At 40.9% G+C, this 23,530-nt stretch overlaps 1 protein-coding gene across 1 annotated transcript; it reads right to left on the bottom strand.

The window, feature by feature from the left end:
* Nucleotides 1-685: 685 nt before the first annotated feature.
* Nucleotides 686-22,768, bottom strand: CRKL (CRK like proto-oncogene, adaptor protein). The gene is made up of 3 exons (XM_054006418.1): nucleotides 21,834-22,768; nucleotides 15,794-16,259; nucleotides 686-4,098 (listed from the first exon to the last, which is right to left on the bottom strand). The coding sequence occupies exons 1-3, from the start codon at nucleotides 22,145-22,147 to the stop codon at nucleotides 3,964-3,966; spliced, it is 915 nt and encodes a 304-aa protein (XP_053862393.1). The 5' UTR covers nucleotides 22,148-22,768; the 3' UTR covers nucleotides 686-3,963.
* Between the last annotated feature and the right edge of the window lie 762 nt (nucleotides 22,769-23,530).

Below are 23,530 nucleotides of genomic sequence, written 5' to 3'. Positions count from 1 at the left end.
TTTTTACTATTAATGCCCATAAGTCAACTACTTCCCTCTCAAGGCTCATGTGCAATTTAAACCTAATCTACACAGGAAATACTATTTTAGATGCATGCAAATGTGGGTGTAAACCAGGGATCAGCAAACTTTGGCACACGGCTCGCCAGGGTAAGCACCCTGGTGGGCAGGGCCGGTTTGGCCAATCATGGTTCCCACTGGCCGCTGTTTGCCCCTCCAGGCCAATGGGAAGCGGCAGCCAGCACATCCTGCAGTGAACCTGTGGACACAGCAGGTAAACAAACTGGCCCAACCAGCCAGGGGGCTTACCCTACCTTAGTCCATGCATAGTAAACTGAACACTTAAATGTTATTGAAGAGAATAACAGTGCTTTTTTTTTTAACCAACTACTAAGCATTGGACAGGAATTATACTGCAGAAACACTAAAGATTAGATACAGTATAAAATTAGCCTATCATGTCAATTCTCAGATCAGCCTTCATTGTTGGGAGGGTGGGAGCATAAGGATGGGGAAAAAGGCAAATGAACAGTTGTTTCTCACATCTGGCAGGGGCAATAGTTTAAAATATACTTGGCCCCTCCCTTGCTGAAGTTTTCCAAGATCACTGGTTTAACTTGCATGCCATAAGTTATGGCAGAATAAAGCCTCTAATAATATTGACGAAAGCTGTACAGACCACAGATAATGTTGCAAGTTTGTTTTTATTTAGACTGTACAAACAGGGCACTAATAACACTGGCTTGATATGGGACCAGTACTATGAAATAAGTGGAGTAAGAAAATAAAAAGGCACTAGTCTTAAAAAGAGACACTCCATGTATTCTAAGAATATAATTCATTTAATACTGTTAATTTTACAGCACAAAAAATAAAACAAGCTATGATCCCCAAAATAAACTTTAAAAGCTTGCTTATTATTGCCTGAAGTTCATGGTCTTTAAATTACATACTGGTTTTAATGTTTACACAGTGAAGACTGTCTCAAATAGAAGGCCACCTTTCCCACTGCAAAAGTTTCCTTTTCCAAGAACACATTTTCATTTAAAATACAAGTAAACAGAAAATGACAAATATACAGGAACACTTCTACTGGTCCCAAAAGGCTGTCTTAGGCAGGTCTTACTTTTTCAATTGCAGATAGTTGGAGATGCTTGAAAACTTTACTATAAACAAAAAGCCCACTCATTCCCAGGATGTTAATACAATATAAAAAGTTAGATTACAGGCACATGAAATGGCACAAAGAATGCATTTTTTTCCCTTTACAAAAATAATGTTCAGAGCCCCAACCCAAACAGGATATATTCCCTTTATTTATTCCTGCCTGATTTGTAAACAATTATGAATTGAGTTAGTGCTTATCCAGTGATGTGGACACTGACCAGTTAAAATGAAAACTGTTCTAATAGAGGCTTCAATGTATATACACATGTACACCAGAGGAAATGACAAATAGTAAACCTTCCATGATTAATAGTTGACAACTGACAAACTTGCTAGTTTGAAACCCAGACACATACATAAAAATTAAATGTGGAACATGATCCACCTAATGCTGCATAGATTGAAGCCATCACTTGATAAAATTATCCTCCCAAAGAACAGCTATACTGACCATTATCTATCATCAAGGAATTTTTGAAGAGGTGCTCTAAAGCAACAGACAGCACTGCAAGAAACAAGTAATCTCAAGAAACCAATCTTTGAAGGAGAAACACAAACTGATCAAATGCAGTCTATATAAAATAGTGAAGACATTTTGATGCAAATTTACAATCAGCTTAGACTGTTCAATGTGATACATTTTAGTAAAAGAGGTGTTGTTTAGTATTAGACACAGGGAGGCATTTAAGTGGTCCAAAACTAGGTTCACACTTTTTAGGTATTCTTCTCTGCTTTAGAAACCACCATGTAATGCTGTGCTTTCTTGTATTGACACTGGCTGAGATTTTTGCACACAGATGGTTTGCTTCTGTGTGGGAATCACCAGATTAGTTTAACCCAGGACATGCTTACAATGTTCCAGGAACACCGTATATCCAATGAGGGAGAGTGTAAGGAAATGCTTATTTTTGATAAAAAATAAACAATTTTCTGAATTAATCACATGTTTATGGATTTTAAAATGAAAAACCCTACACTGATGACAGCTGTCAACAGCTAGGCCAGGGTCAAAATAAGATATCCTTATGGCAGACTGAGTTTAGTGCAGTTTAAGTACAAAAGTAACTTTCAGTAGTATGAGCTTCATAATAACTTACAGTAGGGTCCAGACAAACAGATTAACAGGGACACTCACTTTCTAGTTTCTAGAGCTGCATAACTGTTTCCATTGCAAAGGACAGTTATTGCCCACAGCACCACACACTTTTAGTCAATGCTATTCTATTTCACAGTAAGTTTGGTTGGCAGTGAAATGCTTTAAGAAGAATTTCTCCAGACTGTCAGCCATTTGATGAGCGCTACAGAATATTAATAGGTAAGCTGAGATGCTTTTCTTAAAATGAACAGTGGCTGCAAAAAAATTTTTTTTTTGCATGTTTCAGTGCCTTCTCTCCAAGAATTTCAAGGCACTTCAATACAGAGTTCAGAGCAACATGTGCTTAGGGCTCAACTGCCCAACATCTTTAAAAGAATACATGTTCAGACATAAGATGGAAAAAAAAATACTTTTAAGTGTTAATATTTCACATAAGTTCCTCTAAATGCTGAAAGCAAAGTTTGGATTTCTGCATCTTTTGCTAAGCTTGAAGGCATCTTTAATACCTAAAGTGGATAAAAGTACATCCTCCTGCTATTTAGAGTTGTCAGCTTCTGTAGGGAAGATATAAACAGAGCCCCCCGGGATTAAAAAAAGAGCATAATTTTCACATGTATTTTATTTATTAAAATGTTTCAATTAATCTTTTAAATTCATTTAAAAAGAGGCAGGCAGAAGAGGTCATGGAGTTGGGCTAATCTACACAAGTTGCTCTGTTTACCTATAAAAGTTTAAAGTGGTACAACCCCCTGATGTGGATGCAATTATACTGATAAGTTATGTCAGTATAAGGCACCTTTATCTCATTATCCCATCCCTGAAACCAGGTTGTACTTGTAAAAACTGTTTAAAAAACCCTATACTCCTCCCTAAGAGCTATACCAGTACAAAAGTCTGTGTGTAGACCAGGCTTAAGTGTTTCCCTTTTAAAGGTTGTTTCTACAGTTCTAGTGCTTACAAATCATCCAGCAACTTTTATATTTGCATTCAATAATCTGCAGAATTGGTTTTATGTATATGACAAAATGGGCTACCATTTACAATGTCAACTAAAGTTTTCTCATAAGGATCTTCACTTCAATGGGTATTTACTTTCATCACACAAACTTTATTTCTAAGTCAACAGCAAGCTTAGAGTTGTATCACAAAAACAGCCTTGTTAAAATAGCTGCTCAAAATGCACAAGAGATCCAATTGTCTATAAAGAGACTTGTTTTGACTATATTATCTTAGGGCAGATTTTCTCTCAAATTCAGCTCTTCCCTTCCTCAGCCACAAAACTGCAGTTTTGTTGTTTCTCTGTTGGGACAGTGATGCGAAATTTTCATATTTGATCTGAGGATTAGAACTCTCCTCCTAATGAATAAGCCAGAACATGCTGTTCCTGAAAGCCTCAAACAGGAAAGATTATTTTCTTGATCCTATTTACTATCTGCCTGTATGATTTCAGTCTTCTCCAGCTTAAGGGCCAAAATAGTTCTAGAAGTGATACTACAGTTTGGATGATGCAACTATGGTATGGTCAGCACATGACTTCAATTGTGTGCATTCCAAATGTGTATAAAAAGAACCATCAAACTGCAGCAAGCTAGACAAATGGACAGTGCTAGCAACGTGCCGTTAACAGTCGTCTCCCCACCTCAAATGATGCTTCTCGTAGACAGAACAATGAAGCAGCAGTGTAAGCTGAGCAACAGGAATCACTCATTTTCATCTGGGTTTTGAGGGTCAATTATTTTGACGTGCGTGAAAGGGAAGAGCCCTTTTCTGCCATTGACTTCACCTTCCCACTGACCATTTATATTCATCCTTGTAACCTTCACAATGTCTCCAACCTGCATGATAAAAAAAAGTTACCACATTACAGCTGCTAGCATAAAGATATAAAATCAAACCGGGGAGAGAGAATAGTGCATTTAAAGATCATAGAAAAATAGCTTATGGAGATATTAATTTCAAAGTAAATTCTCTCATAACCACAAGTTTTTCTAAGGTTGGACATTTATGTGCACATTTCCCCCACCCCTGCACTTTTGTAGTTAACTAAAAAACATTTCATTTTTGATAATTTACTCATGGGGCAAATTAACTGAATTATACAAGAACAACGTGTTCCTGTCAGTCTTTCCTCTGGGAGAATGTGCAGTTTATTCTTTACTTTAGTTGTGCAACAGTATATTTAGCTTACACGTACAATTATACCTCTTTAACACTAATAGTATTAATAAATGTGATGTCTATATTTCAAAGGAATGTACTATTCAAACTATTAAAGGTTCTAACTTTAACTAGGTCAGTGCTGTTAAACAAGGGTGAATTTCAGAGTTACAGGAAAAATCTTAATTCATTGTATGGTCAAATTATTTTAATTGCTTGAGGGGATGCAGTAGTCCTATAGAAAGCTCTAGTTTTCTAAATCAATGCTACATTTCCTATTCAAGAGAAAAAAATACATTTGAAACTCATTCTTTTATTAAGAGCCAGAATAAAGATTCTAGCTTTTTTCATTGTTTCCATCACTACTATTTGTTAAAGAGCAGGAGCAATGTCAAGACAATTCCTTCCCTTCCATAATGAAAATTAACAAGAACTAAGGAACTTAATGCTAAATAAGCTAGTTAGTACAGCCCCACTGATGACAAGATATCCCTTATTTTTCAAAAATGTATAGTACCTATAGCTTAGAAGGAGCAGTGCATGAAGCAGAATACCCAGCATCTCTACTATCAACTAGCTAATATTCTTTGAAATATTCCTAATGTTTTAAATACTTCAGAACAGTCTCCCATTCCAGTAGTTCTCAAACCTGCTTTCCTGTTCAGTTCATAATTACATTGCATCAATATGGGAACTGCAGCAGATGCTTACTTTAACATTTCTCTGAATGTAACATTTTAGCAGCAGCTTATACAGTTCAGTAGTGACACATGCTGCTTTTCCTTATGTTGCTATACTGAATCCAGTCTCAAGTTTTCCTGAATCCGGGCTTGGACAAATGTATCTGCTCACCTATGAAGAATTCACCACCTTCCTGAGTGAGCACTGGGGCCAATACAATTATTTGTCAGAATCAAAGCTTTCATTTTAAAGAAAAGCTTCTGTTATGATTGAAAAACATTTTTTCAAAAATTTAACTGGTGCTGTCTTCCTAATTCTGCAGACACCTTCAGTGTTTGCTTTTGCTGATGTTTATAGCTCTCCCAAACAACAACAAGAAGTTTTGTCAGTTTTCCATTTTTGCTTTTCAACACATTAGCAGCCATGAAATGGACAAGAATCCAGTTAATTTAACTCTGCTGCTACATGGGAAAGCAACAAGCAGCAGAGGCAAACACAGGGGTGGATATTAATTAGGGATTGGAAACCAAAAAGAATTTTGCAGGGAGTAGAGGCAATCAGCAGAATGAGCAAGGTGCAAAGTTGAGCTGCTTGAAAGAACAGTGAAACATTTCAAATTTTCTAACTTACAGGGTTTAAGTTTTTAATAGTTAAAAAAACCATCCAAACCTGACCAGCTCTATATAGCTGGTTGAAAACTTTTTTTTTTTTTTTTTTAACAAAATGTAAATCAAAATGTAGACAATTGACTAGTTTAGTGTGGAATGGCAGAGAACACCACCCTCTACCATGCTATGGGGAGAGAGGTTTCCAGATGTTAAGTGTCACCTGCCCATCCAATGAAGAAACCGCAGCTAAATGTTAAAGGGTGGTCACCGGGTACACAGCTTTCCCTTGGTATTTAGTATTTTTTTAACAAGTACTTAGTAAATGTGGCATTTGTAATACTTTAAACTATGCATTCCAGTGTATCAGCAAAATCACTAAGGAAATTGTATTTGGCCCTCAGTTTGTAAAAAATCCATTTCTAGCCTAGTCTGTTCTATGACTGGGGCCAAACTTTGGTATTAGACAACTTAGACCAAGTTACCTAAAATGGTTTTAATGTTTAAAACTGGTTCATCTAATTTAAAAAGGATCTGTGCCAGGATCTTTAAAATGCAGCAAGGACATTGTTTTTACAGGTTTGTATAACACTGCATGTTTATGCCAGTACACATTGCTGTTGCAGCTCTCTAGTCAAATAAGATTTTTATATATTTTCAATGAAAGTGTCGCATATAAAGAAAATTCATAAGTATTTTTTCACAAAGTTGAATTAGTGCCAGATGCTCTCAAGCCAGTTATTTAAATGGACCATTTGAATAAGACTACTAGGCATATTCTTTGTATAAATGACTTGAAAGGCTATATGTGGCTGACACTCTCCCTTTAAACAAGGCTCCTTTAATAAAAGTTTAAAGTATAATTTAAACTACCTACAGCAGCAATCTCCATGCAGCTATTATGAACATGGTACACAGTTTGATTTTCAGACTGCAACAGAAGCCACAAAGAGGGACAAGTAAATGCTGAATGTTCTTCAGAAGCAACTTCTTTTTTAAAAAAAAAAAAATCTAGTAAACTGCTCTTTACATAGATATTTAAGTAAGCTTTATGCTGTACATAAAAACGACAAGTTTTTCAACCCCTCCCTGCTGCTTTTAAGGGGAAATACCATAATAGACTCAAGAACACAGTTTAAAATAAGTTTAAACTAGCCAATCTTTCAAAAGAAATCAAAATCTCCCATCAACTGTTGAGTATGGGCCATCCACCCTGATGGAATTGGCATCCTTAGCACTACAACAAGTAATTTTTGCTCTGTTGACATTCACACCTTCCTGTCAACTGTTGGGAATGGGACACATCCACCCTGATCGAATCATTGACCACCCCCACCCCCCCACACACAACTTGGTAAGGCAACTCATCTTTTCTTGTGCTGTATATTTATGCTTGCCTACTGTAATTTTCACTCCATACATCTGAAGAAGTGAGTCGTAGCCCACAAAAGTTTATGCTCTAATAAATTGTTAATCTTTAAGGTTCCACAAGACTTTGTTGTTGTTCTTCAAAATGTTCTCACTTAAATCCATTTCTTTCTCCCCGTTTAAAACAACTATTATTGGGAGAAATGCAATTGTACATTCAATAGTGACTTTGTTTAAACAGTTTCAGGTAACAGTAGTTTGCTGGAAACATTCAGCAACTATCATTAGGACTCAAGAGTACGGTGGTTGGGGACTGGTGAAGCATTTCCTATTTCTGCTCTGTTCAAATTTTCTGCAAGTCAGTTGAAAGCAACTTGCTGTTGTAGTACTTCATTTCCACCTTGTGTGTTTCTCTGATTTAACAGACTGAATTTATTGTACTCCAAGTAGGTGTACAGCATTTAGAACATTAGACAACAAAACCATATCAGACTAGACTAACAATTTAGGGACTAAAGGTTCTCCTACTCTCCACAGAAGAGAGACCTACCTCACCCTCACATAAGCTTTCTCAGATAGAGATGCCTTACTGCGGGCCCTGAAGGTCAAATCCCCACCAGCTAGGAAGAAAATTGAAGAATTCCAGATTTTTACTAAAAAATTCCTGTCTCCACCTCCAAGATGTTTTAATTTAGGACTAATAGTTTGACAGCACTTTGGCTGATCCACTAGTGGAACACACTAAGATTTAAACCATATATGGTTTTACCAACCATCATCAGCCCCATTTTAATTGCTCCTAGAATTGAGCTGGAAACCAGTACACATTATGGAGAAAAAAGGTATATGCAGCAGAAGCTAGGGATGTAAATATCAGTTAAAAAAGTTAACCGGTTAAATGATTAAAATTATATAGTTTAACCAGTTAACCAAGGTAGCTGCAGGGGCCCCCCACTCCCTCCCAACACAGGGACACCAGGGTTAACAGTTAACATTGGTCAACTGGTAAGCCTAATGCTTACCGTAACAAGTTGAACCTTTTACATCCGTGGCAGAAGCATATGCATCTGCATTAGCTGGAGTTTGGCTGGTTTTTAGCCCCACCATGATCGAATTTTGGATGTGACAAATACCTATTACTCACTGAACAGTGACAACACTCTAAAACAAACTATTCCCTCCCCTCCCCCCGTGAGACAAAATTGTCACACTCAGCACCAGGAGACTACTAAAGTACTGGCCTAAAATGTATGTTTAGAAGCTGACAATCTACATAAATAAAAGGACCTAATGGCATGGTGCTAGATTTAAATAACCTGTCAGAGCATAGTTCTAAAATGCAGATTCTGGACCCAAATTGCATCATAGATTACCAAAGCTTCAGTGGTTAAAAATCATGTGAGATGTTGCATTTGCCCCCATGCCCTAAAACCAACCAATTCAATTTGAATCAGGTGAATCTTATCCATGAAGAAAATAGTCAACCAAATTTGAGCGCTGACAGCAGGGTGAATCCATTTTACCAATCTCCCAGAATATTTTATCCATATACAATACAGAAGAACGCCACACCACCAATCACCTTTATTGCTTTGTCTGACTTCAAAAAAATCTTATATTAAATCAGATTCAGAATGTTATTTCTGCTATCTTGCAATAAAGGGCTGCTTAGTAGAGGAGTACTTAGTGTGTAAAATATGATACTGCTAGTTCACCTTAAGTTTTCCAAACACATGCTTTACAGCAAAGTTAATTTAACATGGATTTACTCCAAGGAAAAGTTCTAGTAGCCACAAGTTTTCTACCAAAACATGAAAGTTTCCTGCTCTTGAATACATTTCTGCTGAGCAGCACAGAGAGAAAAGGCTTTAGAAGAGTGGAGGTAGAAACGATGCACCAGAACTCACCACATATTTCTAAAGGTGTTTAACAGTTATAATTAGTCAGCAGAGTCTTCTTTAATTGGAAGCTTCTGAACAACCTCTCATACTATATCTACAAAAGTAAAGCAGTTTCCTTGAGAAGATTTTATTAAAAGGATGCTGAAACAAGATTTTGAGCAGACATGTTAATACTGTCAATGTCAAGACAGTGTGGGTTGTATTTTAGGTTGAGGAGTTTTATATTTCGTTTGAGAATTTATGAATCAACTACTTCCTATATCTGATTAGGCAGCATACTGAAATTGATTTAAGACCAAATATTTGTGGAAAAATAAAGTCAACAATGGCAAATTATAGAGGTGTTAAGACGTTCCCATGCTCTTCTGAATAAAAACACACTAGAGAACAAAATATTTGATCAGAAAGTATTTTAAGCCACCACTAAGGACTGTCATAATTAAAGCCTGTGAGAGAGGGGGAGTGGAGGCAGTCAGGAAAATGAGCAAGGTTCAGAATACAGCTTAACCACAGGATAGTCAGAAACCCTGGGGGGTACTTTTCCCAGCTCTGCCACAAACTTCTTTTATGACCTGGACAAGTCAACTTCAAGACCTCATTATCCCAATTCGTGAAAAAGGGCAATGCTTAGTTAGCCTCAAAACATCTCGGTGATAACTTCATCTGCAAAGCATGTTAATACCTTTGGAGGGAGGAGTAAAATATTAGACTCTTGAAATGAGTAATTCTTTAGAGGTGCAGCCATTTAGTCCCCACCCAATGATAAAATTGGAATGTATTTTAAATTACGTTCCAGTTACAGCATGAATTCAAAGCCCCAGGAAATATAGCTTTTGAAGTATGCTAGTCAAAGTGTTACTCATGTACCCTAGACTCTTCTATACCTGTGTCTTCCATTTGGAACTGATTCATGTATCATAAGAAGAAGAAGTTGGGTGCATGTCATTTTATTTATAGAAAAATATAAGATTGCATCCAAGTGAATTTTACAACTACTCATTAACAATTTCATGAAGACACAAGTGATGGATGTTTGGTGACAGGATTGACCATGGAACACAAGAGATGCAAATCATAACTGTAAATCAGTGCTTCACTGGTAGCTGACTAGTGAATAGCGGTCAGAAATAATCAAATGGCTGTTTGGAATCGATCTGGAGTTGGTAATCTCATTCCAATTGCTAACAGACAGGTGTCTGCCTCACAACTGGTATTTTTGCTGGCAGAATCACTGGTACATCACAATACTGAATGGACCATGAAGATTTGGCTACCCATTCAAAACCAAGCTGAGACACAATGTGGGGTTGAGAAGAGTATCCGAGGTCCAACTGAACCAGGAAAATAGTGGCTGGGGCTAAACCGCTGCAGTGAAAAGAGGTTCAATCAGCAGCAAACCAGCTACATGGAAGGAAGAAGCTGGGACTATGTAGCGGTGGCAGTCATGCTAGGTCACTAGGGGCAGCAGAAGGGAGGAAAGGAAGGGTGTCATTGGGAGATTAAAGGAGTCAACAGTAGGGAAATTATGCAGATATTTTCAGGTTACATTGGGTGCCAAAGCTAAGGGATAGCAGAGGATGGCAGAGAAATGAGATACCCAGGCCAAAGAATCTAGCCACTCAGACCAGGGGGCAAGACTGTCATCCATTGAAGTCTCTTTACACCAAGTAAGAAGACCCAATTGTCATACAGAGGCCTAAAAACTACATCCTGCAGGAACAGGATTCCCCCAGTGCAGGGACTGAGGAAGACACCATACGGTCATTTTCCAAGGATCTCTTTGCAATCCCAGTATAGGGATCTCAGAATTGCTGTGGTGTACAGACAGCTGGGGACAGGCTCCCCTGGAGTGATAGGTGCAAAGGTGGCTTAAAGACCCCTTAGATTCCCCATCTCTTCTGAGGCACAGCATAGAATTTCAACCAGCGTCTCCAGCACACCTACATCAAGAAGGGAGGGGAAAATGAAGAGACTCCCAATAGAGCTAGATTAAAAATCTCATCCAGAAAAAGCTCTAGCAGTAAGCCAACAGCTTTGACAAAGGCACTGAAGTGAGGACTTCATACACCTCATCTAATATGGAGACTGGATCAAAAAAATTGGTGCCAGGATTCCTATGAGTAATATATGATGTCTGTTGGACTTGTCCTGATGGTAAACTCTCAAAATAAACACTTGGAACTTGTGTGTACACGTGTGTAGCTTCAAGTATTAGGTAAACAGATGATGTAAATGTGATGTTTAAAATATTAAGCATTTTAAATATCTTTTCTTGCACAAAGGAAATTTATCAGTGCTGTATGAATGTTGAAACATTAATGAGAAAAGTAGCCTAATTTTTGCCACTCACAGTTTTGTACATCATCATCAGGGGAATCTAACTACTGGCACATTTTGTCCTACTTGTGCCTCAATTTTCCTTAACTATTAATTGTTTTCTTTGTAACCTAATTGTAACACGCCCAAGAGAGAGTCTAGAAGTCAGTTATATAATTAAGGTCAACAGATATCTATTTTGGTGAAATAAATACTTCAGTGACATACTCAAAACTTTTCCACAGCTATACATTTGGAATCAAATGCCAGCTGAAAAATGAAGTAAGCCACTTTTAAGCTGGTTATAAAGTAGGACTTGAAAAGCTGCCCTCCGCAGTGAACAGGAATCTTTCCTAGGCAAATGCCATCAAGTTCTGCAAAATTTAAGCTTTCGTTTAAAAAAACAAAAATACCCCACCCACATATAGGGAACTAACTCTTATGATTGCAAAGAATCTTCCTAATGTAAACAGTGTTAACCAATGCAGTGATGTCTCTCTTCAGAATTAAGATGACATTACCACTCAGAGTTCTGGCTGATGCTACTGGTACACTGGGGCTGCTACTGCTTTGGAGGACCCTGTTGGGTGGGAGGCTTTTGTTAGTACCCCAAGGGTGGATGCCACTCACAGAGGGCACGGTATTAGGCTACCCCCCCCACCACCAAGGGACTCTGCCACCTTAGCAGGTCCTCACTCTAATACACAAAAAGAGCTTTCTGCTTGGGTTGCAGGAGGACCAGCACAAACTCAAGAGCCCTCTTCTGACATGGTAGGTAAGGGCCTCCTTATTCCTTAGGCAGCAGTTCCATTTCTGTGGTGGGCTGAGGTCAGTCCAGTTCAGGACATGGAAACATCACCTCTGAGTGTGGTTGATAGCATACATTTTATTTAAGGGGCTACCCAGCACTAACTGATCCAACAAGGGTATTTAGTACCATTAGCTTGATGGCAGAGAATTCAGTCAGGAAAGACCAAGCAATGGAGACACCCAACCAACAGGAGACTGGGCAGGAGGGAGCACCAGCTTTGGGTACTGGTGTATTTTGGCACAGTCAGAGGGCTTAGACCTCAGACTAGAAGGTGTCAAATAAGTTTTTCAAGTACCGATTATAAGATCATGTAAATTTAAAACAACCATTAGAAAGCCATGAAATCCACAATATTGGGAAACCTAAGGTAGACTCCACTCAATATTGTAGTGAAAGTGATAGCAGCAATCTCTGCTCTTGTGGAACTAATAAACTCCATTCAATTGTCAGGACTCCTGTGGAGTTTTTGGAAGTTTGTGGTATTCCTTTCTAATTTCCCCCAAAAGAAAAGGTGGAAGGAGAAAATATCCCTAAAATCTAGGTGCAGCACTTTAGTCCTGCCAAGTGCAGGATGTCCCCTACCCCCAAATTCCATCCACCAGAGCTTTTGAAAGTGTGTGTGGATTTGGGGGGGGGGGGAGGGGAGGAGGAGAGAGATATTCTTTTGGCTAAAACATGAAAGACTGAGGATAATAAAGTTTGGGCTCTATGCATAGTTCTCCCACTGAATTCCTATATATCCATGGGTCTGTTTAAAAGCATCTGGCAGTCAGGACCTGGCCTGCAGGCTGCCTATTGACTACTATTGCATTAAGCTATGACCTTACAGGGACTATTATTTAGTTTATTGATATTAAACCACTGCCTCTTCAAGGCCCTACATGTTTGGTCAGTGATTCAGCGGTCCACCTAGGTCCTAGGGAAGTAGAATGAAGACCACAAAAGTAAGTCTTGGTAAGTATATCAGGAAACACTGGAAAAGATAGTATAGGAGCTGCTGAAATTCTGTATGTAGATGTATGGAAGAGCTGCAGCCACTGTGACTATGAATAGAAGTGAGCAGCCCTTCCTAACTTTACTTCAGAGGTCCCCAAGAAGACACCATGTGACCCGCAATATCAATTCTTAGCTAAAACTGATGATTGGGCAGAAAGACATCTCCCTTCCCAAAGAATTGACAAGGCAGAAGCAATGAAAGCATGCAAAGGAAGAAATCTGATCTTCTTGATCAGACTCCAGATATTTGGAGGTTAACAATCCAATCCCATATATTGGTCTGAGGCAATTCCATAGGAGCAGTGGTGAGAGTCTGAAGTGACCACATAACTAGAGTTATGGAATAGCAAATTTAAAGAATATTTGGGCAAGTTATTGCTCCAAACAGTTTTGCCAATAAGCAGGTTCTCTCCACCCCTCCTTTTGGCGCTTCCATGGCATGCTCTTCCCAGCCCAAACTAAGCCTCTTGCCTTGGTTTCAGAAGCATGAATAGCTCAGCATGATGCTACTGTATATTGAACATGGCATTCAAAAATTGTTGCCTATATTATTTGCACAAATATGTTAATGTTGGCTTCTTGCAAATAGTGGGCCAATGGCTTCCCCCACTCCTAGTGTAAAATCTTTTGGTGCATTTTAATCTTTAGTCCCCCACAAGGAGACACCAAGAATCCCCCCCCCCCCCCCCCGTTAAGGCCCAATTTTTGACCCTGACAGTGTCACTTTATGCAGGAGGGACATTTAAATGAAGAAAAGCTAGGAAAATTCTTAGAAAGCATTATTTTAAAAGGTATATACAATTGCTGGGTCTGTAGACATGAGGGATGTGCTTTAACAGCCTTAGCTACGGAGATGTTTTTGAAGCAGAACACTAATGAAGGTTCAGAAGAGTCTCCTTATGGAGAGCAATAATTAATAAAAAGTTTACTTACCTAAGAAGCCATACATACAGTATCTTTGCTTGCTATCTTTCTTGCATTTTCTCCCTTATCTCCCCACTCCCTGCTGACAGCAAGTGAGCCATAGCTAAACAGCACTTCATTCAGCACTGCATTCTGTCACAATCCACTGCTTCCAGCAACATTTAGTGGATATGTTTTTCAGCTTCATTCACATGGGATGTCACTCAAGAATGGGAACTATGTTTAACTTCAGACAATGTGGTGTGGCCAACCAGCACTGATACCACCAAATTGTGTTAGAACCATGTCTAACACACATCTAACATGGCTTGTCCCTTTTCAGTTTTTTAAACTAGTTTAGCTATAACCATGCTTAAACATGGCTCCCCAAACTCTATTTAGGGGCTACAAAGCATAGCCATAAGTCATTTGTTCAACACACCATCCCAAAATATTAGTTCTAGCGTTGAGCTCTGGAAAAGCAGCAATAGATGTTGCAACTAGAAGTTTTTGTTTGTTAAGATACAGGAACACATTAGGGTTCCAACACAAGAAACGTAAAGGGGCTACACTACTGCCTTGATCTAAATTAAAATTTTAAGATGCACGAGTAAAATTTTCAAAAATGCTCAAGTGACATAGGTGCTTATATTCCATTTTAAAAAGTGATTTAGGCACTTAGGAAGTTAAGTATCACTGAAAGTTGATGGGAATTACGATGTTTTTGAGAATTTTACTCTTTGTCTACCCTGAATAGCCCTCAATGCCCAGTTACTAATGTAGCTGTTCAGATGCAAACTTGTAGTAGAGACAGGGTAAGCTATTATAAGCCATGATTTTAACTGGTGCAACTTACATCAGTTTCAAGCACTGTTATTTTTCATGAGTGCAAATAGGCAAAACTGCTATCTATACTAGGAGTCTGCATTGATGCAGCTACACCAGTGGCTGTAATCAGGGCAAATCCCCAATGCAGATAAGGCCTGAAGTTCACATGTCCCAGAACCAAACTAATTCAACCAGGAAGTCAAGATTCAGTTAGAATACGACCAAAGGCCACACCAAGAATTATAGGATCACCATACAGGCCAATGGAAATTCAAGCATAAAACACTAATTATATAGCTGGGCTAGGACAGTAGCAATGAATAGATGTCATATAAAGATATGAGCAGGAGAAAAGCATATGAGGCATACTGTCCACCACCCACATACAGCTGACAACTTTATTAATTATCTCTGGAGGATGCTCTAACTAGCTCTCCTAACCAGGACCATTAGTGTGGTCCTCCAGGATTCCCCCTGCAAAACAAAGCTCAAATGAACAACATCCATAGTTCAAGTGCAGGAGAACAGCCAAGCCAGCCAGATTATCATTTCCTTTGCCACTGACAGAGGTGATGGACCCACATGTTTCCGGGGCAGGGTGTGTCCATCCCATTAGTCTTACAAACACAACCTAGTAAACAATTCATATTATGGAAAAAGAAAAGCAAGTAATAGTCTGAATTAGATAAATCTTTTATATGTGCTCTAGTCCCTTTCTAAAGGGAAGTGGTATGGGTGAAGCAATTATTTTTGTAGAGCTGTTATGGTATGAAGAAAGACCTTGTTCTCTCAGTTACTTGAGTTAGAGAGTCGGGCAAAGCCCAATCTACTCAAGACAGCCACACAAATGAATGACTCAAATGAATTACATAATCAGGTTGCCACCATTTCAACTAAGTTGTGCTCTTATTTTATTAAATTAACTACTGAAAATGTTAGAGACAGAACTTGAGAAAAATCTTACCTCTAATGCCAAGGCAGTCTTGTCATAAGCACATGGTACTCTTTTTTGAATAGCTTTGGCATAGACCGGTCCATTCTGTGTTGATGGCAGAGGGTTGATCACTGCTCCAGGTGTACTGGATACAGAGGGAAGGGGACTTGTGGTCTGAGGTTGAGCATAAGCATGGGCAGGTTCTGGAATACCATAGCTGTTGGAATTCCTGTTCCCATGTTTCCCATGAGGGGACGACCTGACCAGCTTCTCTACATAAGGAACAGGGATCATCCCAACACGACCATCTTTGTTTCTTGCACTCCACCACTGGTCTTCAGGCTTCTCTACAATTACCAGTATCTCACCCTTTTTAAATGGCAGATCTTCAGCATCATTCCCAAGAAAGTCATAGAGAGTCCGAACATATTCCAAATTTTCTTCTGCAGTGGGAATTGTAGGGGCTGATCCAGATCCCATTGGTGGACTTGGATACCTGAGTATTTAAAACAAAACAAACACACACCACTTTTAATAGTAGATATTTACCTTACTCTGTATACTGGGTAACAAAATTTACTCTATCATTTCTTACAGTAGAATATTCATTAACATTAAAGAGATACTAAGAAATTCAGCTGTCACAAGATTGCTTCAAAGTGCTATCAAACTGGTATTTAGTACAACTAGTGCTTACTTGAAGTCTCTAACTAAACAATGAGCTAAAGACCATACTGTGTAATCTCTTAAGAAACTCATTTTAAAAAGTTATAAATTTGTTCATGGAGAGTGGAGAAAAATGGGTGCCAGATACATATTTTATCTTACTGATTCAATACAGCAAGGTACTTCTTTATTATTTGAATTACCTTAGCATCTAGAAGTCCTAGACATTGTGCTACGCACTATACAAACACAGCACAAAAAGACATGCCCTGCTACAAAGGCTTACAATCTAAGTATAAGAGAAGAGACAACACATGGATATTGTCAAGTTTTTCATAGGCATCACAGCAAAGAAGATTTGAATAATGAGGTAGTTTCACAGAAGCAGCAGCATGGGAGAAAGCACAAAGGCGTTTGAAAATTTAACAGGTAGTGAAGGCTCGCCTCACAGGACAGAGGCGAGCATCCACAACTTGATATTGAATGAGAGAGGATAGGTAGGGTAGAGATCGACTGTGAAGGGCCTTGAAAGTGAATACAAGCAGTTTACATTTGTCATGAGAGAGAAAGGGAAGCTAGTGGTCAAAGAGACAGACTTGAAAAATTAATTTATGGCAGCATTCTGAATGTCTACGAGCAGAGCAAGATTGCATTTACCAGGGCCAGAGAAAAGGATATTGCAGTAATCAAGATGATGAGAATTTGGAAGAGAGTTTTAGTTGTGTGGATAGATAGGAAGGTTGTATCTTAGAGATGTTATGTAGAAAGAATATGCAAGGTTTAGATATAGTCGTTATGTGAGGACCCAGAGAAGTCAGAGTTGAAGATGACACCCAGGTTACAGGCCTAAGCAACAGGCAGATGGTGTTATCCACAGTGATCAAGAAAAGAGGCAACAGGAAGAGTTTGGGAGAAAAGATTAAGAGCTCTTTTTTAACTATGTTTAGCTTGAACTGGCAGCTGGACATCCATGAGGTGGTGTCAGAAAGACAGGACAAGATTTTAGTTTGGACAGAAGGTGACATGTCTGGAGTAGAGAGTTAGATCTGTCAGTCATCAGTATAAAGATGGTAGCTGAACTTGTGTTTGTGGATGTAATTACCCAGAGATAAAATGGTGTAGATTTAAATGGGATTAAAACCCACTGTAAAATAGTCTTAGTTTGCTGGGTAACTAGATAAACTGTCCTTACAAAAAAGCAAACTTAAGACTTCAGCATGCATTACTCTTTTTACACATACAATAATCCTATAGTGCAAGGTTTGAAAAATCCACTCCTCCATGACAAAGTGGCAGCTTCCCTGCGCATGTATGGTGATCTAGTGTCAGTTTCTACAGAATTTAAGTTCTTATTTAAAATGAAAGTTTCTAGTGCATATGGTTGCAGACACTAATCTTGCCTTTCTGACTGCTGCTTTAGAATTTTTCTTAACTGAATGAAATTAAAAAGCCTGTTCAGATTATTGCTATTATGCAGAACCCTGTATGCAGCACGGAAACAGTCAAGAATCATGTCAGTTTCGTACTGTTACTGCATGGGAAAGAGATGAGCAGAGGCAGGCACTGGAGTTATTCAGGAGAACCCAAAATACAAAGAAAAGTAGTAGAGTGTTTCCAATGCCCTTGCAGCAGAAGACAACCCAAGGCATAACTGCTACTTCAACTGCCCTAGCTTCACTCCTTAGCACAGGGGTTCTCTAACTGTGGGTCGGGACTCCTCAGGGGGTCATGAGGTTATTACATGAGGGGGGGGGGTCGCGAGCGGTCAGCCTCCACCCCAAACGCCACTTTGCCTCCAGCATTTATAATGGTGTTAAATATGTAAAGAAGTGTTTTTAATTTAAAAAGGGGGGGGTCGCACATAGAGGCTTGCTATGTGAAAGGGGTCACCAGTACAAAAGTTTGAGAACCACTGCCTTAGTACTTCAGAAACAGCAAGAAATTTGTATTTAAAAATAAGCTCCCAGTAACCTAGAACAGTGATTTCTTCACAACAAAAATAATCTGTAAAACACACACACACTTACTTTATTTTGGTACTCAGCAGTTATCCCATTCTTTTTAAAAAAATGGAAAAGTATACTAAAATTGAGAACAAATGTACCCCATTTAGGTCATTTAATTACTATACCTTCACAGTTTGAGAACACTTCACAATCACACCTCACTGCAGCCAATGCTAGTGTTTCTTTTGCATTAGCATTTTGCCCATCATTGATCTAGCACGGGTGCACCACCAACTGTGGTAGTAACAGGGGAAGCACTAATGTAGGCCAGAAATAGATTTACCATATTGGCTAACCCACAACGATAAGAACTTCTATGACTAGTCCGTATTAATGCTTCCACTATTGCAGCTGCATTGCTGTTATACCAACAGTGGGAAAAGTGCTGTAAAATACCATACACAGAATAAAGAACAAGTTTACTGATAAACTTGTCAAAGGTTAACCCATAACATTCCGGAAAAAAAAAAAGCATCAAGACTACCCATCAATTTAACAAGCTATTCAGGAAAAAAAAAATATACGGAACAATACTGGTTTAAAATGAACTTCTACTGAAGTCAGAAAGGATAAAAAGAAAAAAATACAATACTCTCAGAAAGCATAGTCAAGAACAAGAGCCCAGGTACTTGCAGTCAAAACTTGCATCTGATTCAAAGCACAAGTAACCAATAAACAGCTCAGAATAAACAGTTCACTTAAGTGAATATAACTTAGCTCTTAAATGCAAAAATGCTCCTCTACATTAAGTATTTTTCAGATGAGCTGATCACTAAGTATGCAACAAGCTGTTTTTTACATTATTCATTTAAAAAAAAAGGATGAATAGTATCTTCAAAACATGAGAACCCGGGAATAAGATATTCCACTGAAAAAGTTATACCAATGAATTTACAAGGAGGAAAAAATTAATATCATCATGTACTTCCAAGACCATGCAACTGGCTAGTCACACTGCTGTCTGAGTCCTGCCCATATTCTAGCATATTACAAGAACACATAATTTGAGAAATGCTGCAGTTGATAAAAATTGACAGATTTCAGAGTAGCAGCCGTGTTAGTCTGTATCCGCAAAAAGACCAGGAGTACTTGTGGCACCTTAGAGACTAACAAATTTATTAGAGCATAAGCTTTCGTGGGCTACAGCCCACTAAAAATTGGTTCCCACCCCATCATCTCTTTAAAGAGAACTTTTGGACCCAACCATCATGTCACTGAATTTCTACAGCTGTCAATTTTTAACATGAAGGCTTAATTAGGGTAACAAATTTAGAAAGTTTTATTTATAGCATATTTCCTCCTCCTAATCAATCCCATTTGTAGTATTACAACTACTGCTAGGAAGCATGTCAGTTTGCGTTAATTTAGAGCCCAATTCTGCATTCTTTATGCTGGCAGAATTCCAATTGATTTCTATAGTTTTGCCTGCATACTGAGTATGTTCACTGAACTAAATCATCCCTATATGCTCAAGGCCAATAAAAAAAATGGCAAATGAGCAGGTTTGCCTGGGATCAAGTTAGATGGCACCAAGGCCTAAAATGGGTAAAGAAACCAAATTAAATCACATGACTGAGAATAGAGGCTTCTAGGAAAGCAATGCAGCATCCAAGTGGAGAAGAATTAAGATAAGCAAAAGGACTGTGAAGGAATATCTGCAATGAGCTACAACCCTCCATTGATTGGCAGTCTGAGATACCAGGCAGTCCTGCTCAACTGCTCCTGCAAATGGGTAAGAGCACCTGTTAATTACTGAGCAGCTGTCTTTCCTGCCAAAGCATGATCATCACTACTGAACATTTTCTAGCATTTAGTTTTAAAAATACCAAGTGATGCTGTTTCCACCAGGTCCCTGGCAAAACTATTCCACTGCTTAATAATTTTATCTGGTTTCAGAGTAGCAGCCGTGTTAGTCTGTATCCGCAAAAAGAACAGGAGTACTTGTGGCACCTTAGAGACTAATTTTATCTGGAAGCTTTTCATGACAGCTCAAGTTTTTCTACTCGGTAGAATTTTTTGACAAGCCTATTTGACCCTTAGTCATCAAATGCAAAACTAAGTTTGGAGCTAAATTTAAATTAAGAATCAGTTTAGCTGAAAAAGTTCTTTAAAAGATTGGTGTCACTAATAGGGAGACCTTAAACCACCTAAATAAATCAAGTGAGCTAAATCTGGATTTTAAATACCATTTTGTTTGACTTTCTAGTATTTTATTTTCATTTCATATAACAACTCAATAGTAGCTGTTTGTGCCGGATTCCAAAGATCTCAAAGCAGGGTGCTGAGAAAGACTTTATAAATTAAGGATAAAGTTCAATCATTTTCTAATGTGGTTTAGTAACAAAGACAAGTAGGGTCCTGTGCTGGATACAGGACAAAGCATGAGCTGGCTGCAGAGTGATTAATTTCTTTAGTTCATATTCTATAACAGCATTTCCCAAAGTATGGGGCATGTAAGATACATATGCCTTTAACATCAGATAGTGGAACTATGGGAGAATGCATATTTTATTTTATTGAAGGGAAGCGGGAGGGTCTCAGCTTTTAAGAGTTTAGGAAATGCTATCCTAGATACATCTCTACCACAACATAATGTGACCAGATATAACATGAATTTAGATATAACGCAGCAAAGCAGTGCTCCAGGGGGGGGGGCTGCGCACTCTGGTGGATCAAAGCAAGTTCGATATAACATGGTTTCACCTATAGCGCGGTAAGATTTTTTGGCTCCTGAGGACAGTGTTATATTGTGGTAGAGGTGTACTAATGAAGACTAAAATCAGTGAGTACACCATAGTCCAACTGAGTCTGTGCATGGGTTCTAAGTAGTTTAAATTAAATTTTTTAAATAAATTAATGGAGATCTCCCATCTCCTAGAACTGGAAGAGGCCTTGAAAGGTCATTGAGTCCGGCCCCCTACCTTCACTAGCAGGACCAAGTACTAATTTTTGCCCCAGATCCTTAAGTGGCCCCTTTAAGGATTGAACTCACAACCCTGGGTTTAGCAGGCCAATGCTCAAACCACTGAGCTATCCCTCCCCCCACTTGTAGTTAATCAGGTCTGTTCTCATTCATACCAGCACGAGGCATAGGAGTAAGGAGGAATATGGCCCCAAGCTCAAACTTCAGAGCGTACCACCTCTGCTGGATCTGAGGCAGTGAAGCACAGTCCCCAACTGCACAGACAAGCACTTAAGTACAGTCACTCAGAGAACAGGCTGGTTACAACATACGGCCACTCCCTCACTCAAGGCAATTGCCATCACGAAGGTGAAGGGGGCACAGCGCCTTTGCACGAGCGATCCCGAGGCGCTGCGGCCATACGAGCATTAGGGCGGCCCAGGAACACTACACGGATACAGTCCCCGGGCGAGGGCTCGGCGACGGCGGCACGTACCTGGGCGCGGGCTCGATGAGGGTGGTGGTGTCCAGGTAGTGGATCTTGTAGAACTCCAGCAGCGCCGACAAGTGCTCGAACTCCTGGTCGCCGATCTTGAAGCGGCGGCTGGGCAGCGAGTTGATGATGTAGTGGGAGACCCGCGAGTTCTCGGACACCGACAGCACGTAGTCCCCCGGGCAGGTGGACGAGTCCCGCACCAGGAACATGCCGTGCCGCTGCCCCTGCAGCCGCGTCTGCGCCTCCGCCCGCGACAGCGGGCCCACGTACCAGCTGGAGCGGTCCGACGAGTCGAAGCGAGCGGCCGAGGACATGGCAACGGGCGGGGGAGCCCGAAGGCCCGGCCGGAGAGAGAAAGGCCTGGCCGGGGAAAACCAAGCGACGGGAAGCCCGGGCGGGAGAACTACGGGCACGGCCGGGGCAGGAATCCCTGTGACCGGGGAGGCGGAGGCCCAGAGAGCGGCCGGGGTGGGGCGGGAGCGGCGGTCGGGCCCCTGCTTCTCTCTCAGCGGCGGGGCGTACGGGACATCCTTCCCGCCTCGCTCTCCGGCCGGCAGCGGGGCCCGGGGGCGCGCAGAGCGGCGGCGGACGCAGCCAGGCCCAGGGCGCCGGCAAGGGGCGGCTGCTGGGCCAGCTCCGCAGTGAGGAAGCGAAAAACGCTCGGCTCGCGCTTTATCCTACGGGCTCCTGTCCCCAGAGCCAGCGCCAAAATGGCGGCCTGGGCCGGCCGAGGGAGGGAGGCTTCCGAGAACCCGCCCCGCGCAGGCGCTCTCCGCGCCTGGGCTCGCGCCCCCAGGGGCAGGGTGCAGCCTGCTGCTCCCCCCACAGGCGGCATATCAGGGCAGAGTGAGCGGTGCCTGACGCGGAGCAGCCGCCCAGTCTGCCTGGCGGCGAGGAGGGGCCGGCTCCCCCGGGCTCTGCGCCTGCAGTGACAGAAAGAGACGAGTTCACTCTCTCCCTCCGGAGCTACCAGAGTCACTCCGAGATCCCCCCTCCCCCCAGCTGCTCGCAGCCCGGGGCCGAGCGCGCGCCAGCCACCGCGCCGCGTCCTCGAGGGACTTTCCTCCAATCACACCGCGCCCCTCCCCCGCCCCAGCCAGTCTGTGCTTCGTGCCCGCCTTGTGTTCCAGGAGCTTCCAGGGGGACGCTGCTCGCTGCGTCCAAACTCAACTGGGACGGCCCATGGGCAAACATAGCGGGGCTGCTACTGAGTGCCACCCCTCACCCGCTCCGAGGCTACTCTAGCCTCTTCGCACTCCCCCATCGCTCTCCTGCCTCCCGCTCTCTTCTTCCAGCCGGGCGTCTGCCCCCGTAGTTCCCCTTCCCCTCAGTCCCCATCACGTTTCCCTCAGAGGCGTCTGTCTCCACCTCCAGCCTGCTTCCCTACCTGTCTAGCCCCTCATGGTTTCCTCTCCCGTGGTCTATTGACGATAGGTTTCCTCAGGAGACCCTGGCTTCACGCCTCTTGAGAACAATTGGAAGCAAGGGCTCTCTATTGAGGGCAGCCTCCCTGCCATCTTGGCGGAGGTTAAAATAGTTTCCCCAGATTTTAGAGCCAGGAGAGGCTACCGTGATAATCTCGTCTGATCTGTATAACACATGGCAAAGAACTTGAAGCAGATCTTAAAATAACCCATTTTCCTGCCCTTTCCTAGTCCCCTTCTCAGCTGAAGCTTTTCATAAAACAAAAATTCTTC

The sequence above is a fragment of the Malaclemys terrapin genome, chromosome 16 (assembly GCF_027887155.1).
Source record: "Malaclemys terrapin pileata isolate rMalTer1 chromosome 16, rMalTer1.hap1, whole genome shotgun sequence".
NCBI classification, from domain to species: domain Eukaryota; kingdom Metazoa; phylum Chordata; order Testudines; family Emydidae; genus Malaclemys; species Malaclemys terrapin.
Note: the sequence above shows the minus strand (reverse complement) of the source record. Positions and strands in the feature narration are given on the sequence as shown.

Coding starts and splice junctions, on each gene's coding strand:
- CRKL (XM_054006418.1), bottom strand. CDS start 22,147: ATGTCCTCGGCCGCTCGCTTCGACTCGTCGGACCGCTCCAGCTGGTAC. Junction 16,260..21,833: donor CTCATCGAGCCCGCGCCCAG/GTACGTGCCGCC, acceptor TTAAATACTCAG/GTATCCAAGTCCACCAATGG. Junction 4,099..15,793: donor AGACTGCCTTGGCATTAGAG/GTAAGATTTTTC, acceptor TTTATCATGCAG/GTTGGAGACATTGTGAAGGT.